Source organism: Hesperophylax consimilis, chromosome 22 (assembly GCF_061612785.1).
Source record: "Hesperophylax consimilis isolate HC1 chromosome 22, BYU_Hcon_1.0, whole genome shotgun sequence".
Classification (NCBI taxonomy): domain Eukaryota; kingdom Metazoa; phylum Arthropoda; class Insecta; order Trichoptera; family Limnephilidae; genus Hesperophylax; species Hesperophylax consimilis.
The window spans coordinates 23,696,991-23,709,429 of record NC_142857.1 but is presented as its reverse complement, the minus strand read 5'-3'; the positions used below and the strand labels follow the sequence as shown (position 1 = coordinate 23,709,429).

Genomic DNA, 12,439 nt, shown 5'->3' with positions numbered 1-12,439 from the left:
TGTTTAGTGTAAGTGTATTTGAGTCCAACCATTTTTTCACTTGCGTGATTCCTAGATTCGCTATGTTATATACCTTATTCCAATCCTTAGATTTAAATAGTAAAACTGTGTCGTCTGCGTAGCTAATTATTTCTCCATCTATTTCCATGTTGCAAAGTTCATTTATGTAAATTGTGAAAAGAACGTCATTGGACCTTACTTTTTCTAAAATGAGGCTGGAGCAACAGTTACGTTGAATGGATTGCGCTATCGAGAGATGATTAATGATTTTTTATGGCCGGAATTGGATGGTATTGATTTGGACAACGTTTACTTTCAACAGGACGGCGCTACGTGCCACACAAGCAACGAAACCATCGATCTTTTAAGATTGAATATCAAAATAACACCTCTTATTGGAAAACCCTGTATTACTTATTTTTGATGTTGTCGTTAAAAAAAAATACTAGATTAAATTATGTTTTGAATATTTGTATTAGAAAAAATAGATTGGCTTTCTAAAAAATATTTTTGACTCGGAATGTCCACAATTCTGAAAGAATTCGATATTTATAAAACATATTCATTTTGTGTAGGTAATATTATGTAATAAAACTGTCACTTCAATTTTTATAAAAATATTAATATTGTCAATGAAAAAATGCCGAAATTCGTAATCATGCGATTTGACAATTTTTGTAAATATTCTCCATGTACTAATGTATAATTATTTGACACAAACTATGAAGAATAATTATTTATCTTTACAATGACGAACATATCACATATATGCGCATTATAGAAAAAAATGTAAAAATACTTTTATAATGTATTGACGCCCCTGTCAGATCTGTCCTTTAGGGGCTATAATGGAATGTAATGTTTGTGGATAGTTATGTCCTTCCGAGACCTGAAGGGTTGATATTCTCTGTGTTACTGGAAAGGGTAAAAGGAATAAAGCCGCGATCGCTCCGTGATATATGGGGGACCTAGTGACCCCCCTTCGGATCGTTCATGATGTTTACTTTCAGGTAAGTAAAGGTTAACCACAAATTATAAACAAAGTGTTTTAATATTTCAAACCACAAATTGATTACTTTCTACGAAAACATAAGTTTATACATATTTTTTTCTTGAAATATATTAAAAAATTTGATTATAAGTTCTTCCTATATGATTGTCATCAGTCGATTTCGTTATGTGACGGAGGAACTCTTAACCAATTGCTTCTTAAGGCGATGCCATACGTAGTAATGCAAAATCGTGTGTTTTCGGTTTGAAAATTTGGTCGCCTAGAAATGTTTCAGTTGCTTTAATTAAATACTGCGAGTAGAATACATCTTGGCATTTGAAATAATCGAGTATTTTTTAGATAAGTCTTTTTATAAACCCAGAAAAAATAATGTATAAGGACTATGAAAACTGCTTTTAAGTTCAAAATCTCCTACTTACGAACCCATTTTCGTTTATGATTTTATTGTATAATGTGGCAAATTAAGTTATTTATAAAATGATCGAAAAAAAATTAAATATTTATGCCTGTACATTGTACATCCACAAAATAAAATAAAAAGTACTTTTTGGCCATGTTTTATTTTGCATAAATCAAAACAGGCGGATGGTGTTAAGCGGGAATTTAAACCTCATCGCCATCTACGTAAGGGTTGCTATTGATAGCGGCTCAATTTAAAATATTACACGACGTAGTGCATCGCCTTAATTTACCTGTTAATCAAAAGGTGTGTAACAGACGTGTACGGGCCTCGTTGGAATCTAATGAAATCCCGGCAATTAGGCTATTTTATCACAATAAAAGACACACTTGTGTATTCCTCTTAGCCTTACGTTCTACAAATAGGTAATTAACTAAAAAAACTAACTAACCATCACGCCGTTCCCCCGCAGGGGTAGGCAGAGAGGACGGACCGCCGAACAACTCGGTATTGACACATACTTCTTGCCTCATTCACATTCATACATACTTTTCTATTATTCTGACTTTTGGTCCGACTCAAGTATCTGATTCACTTGATCGTGCCGTGTCTTCCTCGGGCGTCCCCGACTTCTGCTACCATTCACATTTGCACCATACATTCTCATTACACTCCTTTCTTCGCTCATTCGCTTTACATGCCCAAACCATCTAAGCGTCCCTTTCTTGATCTTACTCATTACGCTTACATCAGCCTTGAACTATTTGCGGATCTCGACGTTTCTCACACGATCATACATGGTTTTATCACACATACGCCTCAGGGATCTCATTTCAACAGCATTTAATCTACCTTCATCCTTTTTTTGCCAGTTCCATGCCTCACTTCCATACATCAGGGTAGGTACCAGGACTCCATTGTGGACTAATAACTAGTCCAAGAAATAGAGGAGAGATCGCAACCAATGGAGAATATTAATTTAGAGAGGGCCAAATCCCCCCCCTGGGATATAGCACGTAATACGTGGCACCATGAATATTATCATATTCCTTACTTCTCATCTCTTCGACCCCTGGTGCGGTTCCGCCCAACTCCTCGGGCAGGATCCTCTGCTCCACGTGCTTGTAGAAGGAGTCCATCCCCTGAGCGTGGATGTGGATAAGGGCTAGCAGTTCCGGCTTCATGAAGGGCTTCATTAGGGATAGCACCTTGTCCATGTAGGGGCCCGGGTTAATAAAGTGCATGGCCTGGAGACGCAGGGGCATTGCGTCCTGGAATACACATAAAAACACTAATATCATAGACCTATCATAGTAAAAATATATCTCATTTCAATGTCCAAAAGCAAGTGTTAGCCGCTTTAGATTCATGCACGTGGGGCGTATCTGTTGTTATGTGTAAAAACATATCTTATTTCAAAGTCCAAAAGCAAGTGTTAGCCGCTTTAGATTCATGAACGTGTGGCGTATCTGATGGTTTGTGTAAAAATATATCTTATTTCAAAGTCCAAAAGCAAGTGTTAGCCGCTTTAGATTCATGAACGTATGACATATCTGTTGGTGTGTGTAAACATATATCTTATTTCAAAGTCCAAAAGCAAGTGTAAGGCTGGCCGCATACATACGTTTTCCGTATTCGATTTACGAATTCGTTTTCCGTATTTGGAATTCCGTGAGACTAGCGCAAACGTTCGTTTTTCTTCATTCGGAATGTATAAACGTCAGAACCAGTGTTGCCAACAAGGGCGATATCTCGCCATTTAGGCTACTCAGAGCGAGAATCGGCGCCGAAATAATCTAAAAGGCGACTGGTCGCCAATTAAGCTACTTCAAAAACATCTATTTTAAACATGTCCCGAAATTCTCTAGCCACCCCCCCCCCCCCCCATGAAATTTATTTTTCTGGGGACAAATTTTATATTTTCTTGAAATTCTCTAGCCATGAATTTTTTTTATTTTCTGGGGACAAATTTTATTTTTTTTAAATTCTCTAGCCACCCCCCCCCCCACGATTTTTTTTTATTTTCACGTAAAAACATCAATTTTAAACATGTCCCACCTAACAGCAAATTCGGCTACTTTACGCTACCTTATGTATGAGAAACGGCGATATTAGGTCAAGATCCGTTGGCAACACTGAATTACGAATGGAAATTTCCGTACGTTTGCGTCGGCACAAACAAACTGTATGCAATAGCTGCGTTCCACATGACGTCATTAGGTTTTTTCCAATCGTTTTCTCCGAACGCGTCGGCTCGCATTCGGAACGTGCGTAAGGAATTTGTTCCGTTCGGAACTAAAACAAACGTGTGCGGCAGTTAATGTATTTTCTACTGATTCCGTGCATTCGGATGTCCGAATACGGAAAACGAATTCGGAAATCGAATACGAAAAACGTATGTATGCGGCCAGCCTTAGCCGCTTTAGATTCATGAACGTGTGGCGTATCTGGTGGTTTGTGTATATATATTTCATGTCATAGTTCAAAAGCAAGTGTTAGCCGCTTTAGATTCATGAACGTGTGAATTATCTGTTGGTGTGTGTAAACATATATCTTATTTCAAAGTCCAAAAGCAAGTGTTAGCCGCTTTAGATTCATGAACGTGTGGCGTATCTGGTGGTTTGTGTATATATATTTCATGTCATAGTTCAAAAGCATGTGTTAGCCGCTTTAGATTCATGAACGTGTGACATATCTGTTGGTGTGTGTAAACATATATCTTATTTCAAAGTCCAAAAGCAAGTGTTAGCCGCTTTAGATTCATGAACGTGTGGCGTATCTGGTGGTTTGTGTATATATATTTCATGTCATAGTTCAAAAGCAAGTGTTAGCCGCTTTAGATTCATGAACGTGTGAATTATCTGTTGGTGTGTGTAAACATATATCTTATTTCAAAGTCCAAAAGCAAGTGTTAGCCGCTTTAGATTCATGAACGTGTGGCGTATCTGGTGGTTTGTGTATATATATTTCATGTCATAGTTCAAAAGCAAGTGTTAGCCGCTTTAGATTCATGAACGTGTGAATTATCTGTTGGTGTGTGTAAACATATATCTTATTTCAAAGTCCAAAAGCAAGTGTTAGCCGCTTTAGATTCATGAACGTGTGGCGTATCTGGTGGTTTGTGTATATATATTTCATGTCATAGTTCAAAAGCAAGTGTTAGCCGCTTTAGATTCATGAACGTGTGAATTATCTGTTGGTGTGTGTAAACATATATCTTATTTCAAAGTCCAAAAGCAAGTGTTAGCCGCTTTAGATTCATGAACGTGTGGCGTATCTGGTGGTTTGTGTATATATATTTCATGTCATAGTTCAAAAGCAAGTGTTAGCCGCTTTAGATTCATGAACGTGTGAATTATCTGTTGGTGTGTGTAAACATATATCTTATTTCAAAGTCCAAAAGCAAGTGTTAGCCGCTTTAGATTCATGAACGTGTGGCGTATCTGGTGGTTTGTGTATATATATTTCATGTCATAGTTCAAAAGCAAGTGTTAGCCGCTTTAGATTCATGAACGTGTGAATTATCTGTTGGTGTGTGTAAACATATATCTTATTTCAAAGTCCAAAAGCAAGTGTTAGCCGCTTTAGATTCATGAACGTGTGGCGTATCTGGTGGTTTGTGTATATATATTTCATGTCATAGTTCAAAAGCAAGTGTTAGCCGCTTTAGATTCATGAACGTGTGACATATCTGTTGGTGTGTGTAAACATTTATCTTATTTTAAAGTCCAAAAGCAAGTGTTAGCCGCTTTAGATCCATGAACGTGTGGCGTATCTGGTGGTGTGTGTAAAAATAATATTTTGACATGTTTTTCACAAAGAAATCAATAATTATAATATCCCGTTGGCCTTCGGTTATTTCTGTTGAGTGTATTCAGAATTTCCGTATTATAATGTTACCCAATAATATTACGCCTTACTAACTTGCACATAAGTTAGGATCTTCTTGAGTGTCAGCAGTCCTATCCTTGTCACGTGGCCCAATGCAACGGTTTCAAAATTTAACACGATGATAAAGCCATTTGCTGTTCCCTGGAATAGAAATAAAACTATGATTAACGTTATTGACCCAGGGGACCATAGACGAGATGTTGAATGCTCAATCGGCCATGACAACTAGGCTAGACCTGCTCATTAACTCTCGATCAGTTCCTGCTCCTACTATGCCACTACATAAGGAGACTTTCTCCTATGCTAACGCTGCTGCTAACCTGCCTGCTTCAAAAAAGATTCTGGTGAACGGTCATGAAAGACCGATTCCTCAGAAACCGCTGACTGTCCTATTCTATCCTCAGGTGCCGGAGGGTAAAACTTCGGAGGACACTCTGAAGAAGCTTGAGAAGGTTCTCAACCCTAGACAAGATGATTTCCAGATTGTTCGGTCCCGCAAGATCAAGGGTGCTGGCATGGCTTTCCAAGCCAAAGACAAAAAAGGATTGGAGAACATCAGGAAGGCCGAAGCGAAGCTCGCTGCAAATGGTCTTAAAATGATCAACCCACTTGGACGCCTTCCCAAGATTGTCTTATACAATGTCCCTAAAGGAGAGCAATCTGCAGACCATGAGCTCTTCTCTGAGGTCTTTACCAATAATCTAGTAGGTCAAACGACGCTTTCTCTTGAAGATCATCTTAGAACCATGCGGCGAGTTTCGCTTTTTGGCAAGAGAGACACTCCCACCATGAACATGGTGGTTACATGTCACCCGTTAGCCAGAAAAGTTCTCATAGACAGCGGTATGTGCTTCCTTGGATGGAATGCCTGCCGTACTCGGGATTATACGGGGGCAACCAGGTGTTTCAAATGCCAACAATATGAGCACATTAGTAAGTATTGTCAGCAAGACAATGAAACCTGCCGTCACTGCGCTACTTTGGGGCATAACTAAGAGACTTGCCCTAAGAAAGCCCTTCCCGCTGTCTGTGCCACTTGTACACGTTTCAAAAAACCTGCAGACCATCCCACAGGGGATAGGGATTGCCCTGCCCAAGCTGCTGCAATCAATGTACAAGTGAGGATGACAGATTATGGTTCAAGTTAATCTTATCGCACTGGCAATTCTACATGTTTCTTGTTTCTTCTTTCTAGCATATACTTATCTACTTTTATAGTTTTTTTTATTATTTTTATTTTATTTCTTGTTTCAAGAGTATTTCCTTTTTCTCTTTGCTCGACATGTCGTTGTGTAAAGGTATTACAATACGATAGCTTACCATGTTTTCTTCTCTTTTCTTTTTAGTAATCCACACAATGTGTTTCATATGTTTTTATTTTATTTTTACTTCTTTTATCTATTTCTCTTATTCTTTCAGGTAATACTTTATGATTGTTAAATTGTTGACTTTATATTGTTTATTGCGATTGTTAATTTTCACCTATTTAATAGACACTAATGTGTTTCTGACTGTATCGTCTATTTTTTCCTTTTCTTTTTTTTTTAACTTTTTTTTTCTTTCTATCTTAGATCTTGAAACCATTCAGACCAGAACTGAACTCCATTGCTTGTTTTGTGTTGTTTGATATCCCCATAAGGGGTTGTTCACGGACCTAGTCCCCGCATAAGCTCACTGAAGCTCTGGCACTTATGGAACTCTGCCAGATATCTGTGCCACCCCTGAGGGTGGTTGTGGGTCAGAGGGAAGTCCGTGCTGACCTGGGTACCTTCCGCCCTGCCTCCGACTTCCTGACGCTTTTCTCCCCTAGGGTCTTTAGGGTTAATCCCTATCATCCCATATACTTTCTTTTGGGCACCACCACGAAGTCGGCTTAGGGGCGCGGCACTTGGACCTGCATTTGTCTTCCCAACCACCACCAATCCATCCTCGGGACTGCCAGCTGCGAGGCATTGAACCACTTTTCTCTTGTGTTTTCTTTTTCTCTTGCTTACAGCTCACCTGAATTCGGTGACCACACGATATTCGCGATGGTTACTGATCATGTCTCTTTTTCTTTTTTTCTTATTTACCATGCACTTCTCATCTCTTTTCTCTACTTTAGGTTGCTGATACTTTGGTACAATATGTTCCTTTTTCTTTTTTCTCCCTTTTTTGTTCTCGTAAATAGACTGTGAATTCTACGCTTTCTACGCTTTGTCCTATTTTCTATGTTTATTTGTTCTTGTTTTAAATTTTTGAGAAGTATTCATTGATCATAACACCCATTGTAGTCACTCATCTGTAAGCGCTTGCATACCGCTTCCTAACACTGTATGCGGGGACATTGAAAGTCTAACTTCACTTTAAATTGTAGAGCCGTTTATTCAAAAAAATTAGATTCTTGCGAGAACTCCGAAGGGGTGACCATAAGTCACCTATACCGGGGTGGGAAAGCGGTGGGTAACTTCAATGACCCAGGGGATTCTAAAATAATTATTATGCCATGGACATTTGATTGAGACCTAATTCCTTCACTAAACTTGTATCAAACATTAACCCAGGAATTTTTATTCCAGGATAATAAAATAATATTTTAGTATGCCATTAAGTTACAAAATAAAAGTGTGATGAACTACTAGCGAATCCTGTTGGTTTCTCGGCACAAGAAAGAAGGGATGTACGAGTATATATAGGTTGCATTGTACGTACATACTCCTGCAGCATCAGATCTTTGACCATGGTGAAGTACTTGATGTCGTAGGTGAAGTTGAAGTGCACAGGGTCCGTGTCGTAGAACTTGATGTACATGACTCGCCCCCCGGTCTGAGTGAGCTCGGGCAAAACGCCGAATGTCCTGCAAAATAATCCAATATGCATAAAATCTATCCCTTGGAGAGTGGTATTAACCGCTTTCGCTCCCGGACATCACGTTTGTGTGGGTACAAAATTATAATCCATACAATCGATCACTTGGATAGTGGTTTTAACTCATTTCTCTCCCGGACATCACGTTTGTGTGGGTACAAAATTTAAATCCACTATGCATAAAATCTAACCCTCGGAGAGTGGTTTTAACCCATTTCTCTCCCGGACATCATGTTTGTGTGGGTACAAAATTTAAATCCACTATGCATAAAATCGATCCCTCGGAGAGTGGTTCTAACCCATTTCGCTCCTGGAGATCACGTTTGTGTAGGTACAAAATTTAAATCCACTATGCATAAAATCGATCCCTCGGAGAGTGGTTTTAACCCATTTCGCTCCTGGAGATCACGTTTGTGTGGGTACAAAAAGTGATATATCCCTCCATTTTCAATTTTTACACACAATCACTTTTCTATAAATGTGTTCATTTAGCAGAATTTTCAATGATATCAGAAAATAGTTTTTTATTGTTTTAGTATATAAATCCAATAGAAAGGGAAAAATTAGAAATAAGTGAAAATCCCAGGAGTGAAAGGATACAACAAGATAACATTATGTCGTTACAACGTTAGAAAATATATAAAAAGGTTTCATGATATTTCATCAAAACGAAAATTCAACACACCTTAAAAAGTGATATACAGTCATTAAAACTGATAAAAAAATACTAGGTTTAATAGTTACCTATGTAACCTATTTAATCTTGTTTTTGTTTCATCACTTTTCATAACTTTATATCACTTTTTGGAGGTGTGTTCAATTGTCATTTTGATGACATACCCGGTCACCATATAGAAAGATGAGCACGAAAACATAAAATGTGTTGGAATCATAAGTCATAAACATAAATTGATAGACTCTTAATCTGGGTATCATTTTTTGCACCAGGACAGTTCTAGAATGCTTTAAATAAACTACGATGTTAGTCGTACGGCACCAGGACAGTTCTAGAATGCTTTAAATAAACTACGATGTTAGTCGTACGTTGACCGCCGAAAAGCAAAGTTCGCTAAAGCAAGGCAACGGTTCACAACGCTCTCCTTTGTGAGATTTTTCTGCATTGGATCCATAGACATATGAATATTAGTAGACCTGCCCTAAGTGATTAAAAGCGTATTATACCCACTCCCCATACCGGTTCCATAGGAGCCGGCTGTGCTCGCGTATGGCCTCAAGTGAAATTTGAAAACGTGACGTCATCATTCTTGTGCGAACTATGGTCGAGGCATCATTGGTTCATTTTACGAAATAACACTGCAAAATGTTGACTTGTACTATGAAAACTTGTAAAAATAGATGTGAAAAAGAGAATAAACCCAATTGTCGTATTACATTCCATAAGTAAGCATTATTTTACTTTATTTTAAGCTTATTCACACCGTATTATATGGATCAGTTTTAGAAACATATACTATCACATCACAATGTAGCGATTCTCAAGTGTGCTCATCGTTGTTTACTGGGGGAAGTAAATTATGAACATTTATAAAAGTGTCTTAACTAAATACGTAAACGAAATATTCGACTCTGAAAATAGAAGAAATTTGTTTAGCCGAATTTGGAATTCGCAAATTAGTTCATAACGTGGCGAGTAATTTGCGCTCCCATGTAAAACTGTCTATTCATTCAAAAGCAGATTTTACTTTTAAGAAGTAAATGGTGATATTATAATGCGAGATGCCTATTTACTGTCAGATTGATTTATTGACGAATCACAGTCAGCTTTACCCCCTTCGTTCTTCAACAGTTGATTTTACCCCTCGCCATTATCTTCTCGTCTATTAATTCCTATGTCTGTGATTGGATCTCAATTTTGAAAATAAGCCCGAATTTTTGTTTACCCGATTTGAGATTTGTAATTTTTGTCTGTAAATGTCTTTTTCACTGTAAAAATGATTAGTAATTCGAAAGCAGATTTTTTTTTTCATAGACTAAAAAGTGATATTACAATGCGAGTTGCCTGTAAACCATCAGATTAACTTATTGGCTCAAAGATCAGACTTTCCGAGTGATCACATTGAAAAGAAGCCTTACACGTTATCAATGGCGCTCAATATGATGGGATGCGATGGGTCCCTGTTGCTGAAGAACTCTGGCACATGGGTCCTGATGGTGTAATAGGTCTCTATGGTCTGTTTGGCCAACTCCACACTAAAGTGACAGCTGTGCAGGAAAAATACGAGGTCCAATTCTGAAAGATTTTATTTTATTATACATCTGATAGTATTATTATCTTAATGACTGTACACATTGGGATTGTTATAAACCGATGTGGCGCCCTCTCTTATTTTTTAAAAGAACCGTTATAGTTTTCAAACCAGCGGTAGCGGTTTCTTATCTGATACTATTAATAGTTCAATTTTTTGTTAAAAACAGGGAGTCACTCTAGTTGGTCTACATCATTTTATTATTCTGACATGGTTGAAATATTTTACAATTAATTCTCAAAGTACCCAATCTGACATGGTTCAAAAACTGTTGCAATTAATTCTCAAAGTACCCAATCTGACATGGTTCAAAAACTGTTACAATTAATTCTCAAAGTACCCAATCTGACATGGTTCAAAAATTGTTACAATTGTAGCGGTTATTTCACCGCTCCTAGAGTCATCAAAATCATAACCAGACGGCATGTGTTAAACAGCCGAGACAGCAATTATTCTTTCGAGACTTCAATAATAATATCGGTACCACCATACGTAGACTGCTGACTTGCATATAGGGTAATGCAAACGCCCAGACAATAAACCGAGTCAGCGGTCCTGCGGGTTAGAAGTCCAGACGCTACTCCAACCCGTGGCAGACGAGAACAAAGAAATCAGCAGCTATATAAGCGGTGGAGGACCTAAGTCAGTAGTCAGTAGTCAGTAGTCAGTAAGTCATCAATCTGCCGCCAACGATTTACTAATCTCACGAGTGACAACTGGGGGGCCCCGCGCCCCTCCACGAAGGACATATACCCGGCTTCGCCCGTACCATCATGGACTCTACCGGGACATCAACCTAGCGCCTTATCCGGATCGCCGTCCCTGGCAAGCGCTACTTGGATTACAAGCGCCCTGGTCCCAGCGTCTCTGACCAGCGTTTCTTCCACGCATCATGACCACCACGAGGACACGCAGCATCCTCACTGGTCACACCGCGCCCGTTCAACCACCTACAAGGTCAACCGCACCTTTGGCCGTCTCGTCAGCACTGGAGTGCCTGAAGACCTACGTTCTTCGCCAGTGCCTGACCTTCATCGAGTCCTGGTCACCAGCGCCCGGCGTCGACTCACTGACCCGCGCTTGACCACCACATCATCGCAGCAACCGGAGTATTCAACATCTGTCCTACATCATCTCCTCGTCACGGCAACTGACTCTCAATAAACACCACAACAACAACATCCTTATCTTTTATTGTCTCACTACCAATTCCCATACAATTAATTCTCAAACTACCCAATCTGACATGGTTCAAATATTGTTACAATTAATTCTCAAAGTACCCAATCTGACATGGTTCAAATATTGTTACAATTAATTCTCAAAGTACCCAATCTGACATGGTTCAAATATTTTTACAAATAATTCTCAAAATACCTAATCTGAAATGGTTCAAATATATATTTTTTAATTTAATATTTGAAAAAAATATTTTTTTTTACATAGGATATAAAACAGGATATTTACAAGATATAAAACAATAGACATTAAAGTAGCCTTTCCTCACCATAAAGAGACAATGTTCTTGTGTTTGGTGAGGGAATTCTAGTTCAAATTACAGTGGTGCCTCACACAACGAACTTAATTCGTTCCAGGAGCAAGTTCGTTATGCGAAAAGTTCGTTATGTGAAACGCGTTTTCCCATAACAATACATGTTAAAAAAAATAATTCGTTCTGTAGCATAAAATATGGTAAGATGACATAAAAAAAAGATAAATTTTTTGTTATTATTTTTATTTAGATACATCTAAAAACATAATGAAAAAAACACACATTTTTTAATTTTAAGAAATAATCGAAACCCGAACCCCGAATAAATAACCCGTTTCATCGGCATTGAACACTTGTTGTGGGCAGTATCCTTCATCCATAATAAATTTTTGAAAATTAATAGAGAACTTTTCTGCTTCTTTTTTATCAGCACTGCCAGCCTCACCATGAATATTAACGCTGTGGATTCCATACCTTTTCTTAAATCTAAAAAACCACCCCCTGCTGGCTTTGAAATCTTCTTTATTATC

General features: G+C 38.2%; 1 protein-coding gene across 2 annotated transcripts in view; it reads right to left on the bottom strand.

Moving 5' to 3' along the window:
- The window catches only part of LOC149413283 (alpha-tocopherol transfer protein-like), a 32,799-nt gene that overhangs the window by 3,344 nt on the left and 17,016 nt on the right, over positions 1 to 12,439 (bottom strand). The window contains exons 3-6 of one of the 2 annotated variants that reach the window (XM_089645284.1): positions 10,245 to 10,401; positions 7,995 to 8,139; positions 5,337 to 5,444; positions 2,467 to 2,683 (exon numbers count right to left, since the gene is read on the bottom strand). In XM_089645284.1, coding sequence (XP_089501410.1) covers positions 2,467 to 2,683; positions 5,337 to 5,444; positions 7,995 to 8,139; positions 10,245 to 10,401 — 627 coding nt within the window. The remainder of the gene's footprint in view (positions 1 to 2,466; positions 2,684 to 5,336; positions 5,445 to 7,994; positions 8,140 to 10,244; positions 10,402 to 12,439) is intronic. The other variant, XM_089645285.1, reaches the window with a different exon arrangement.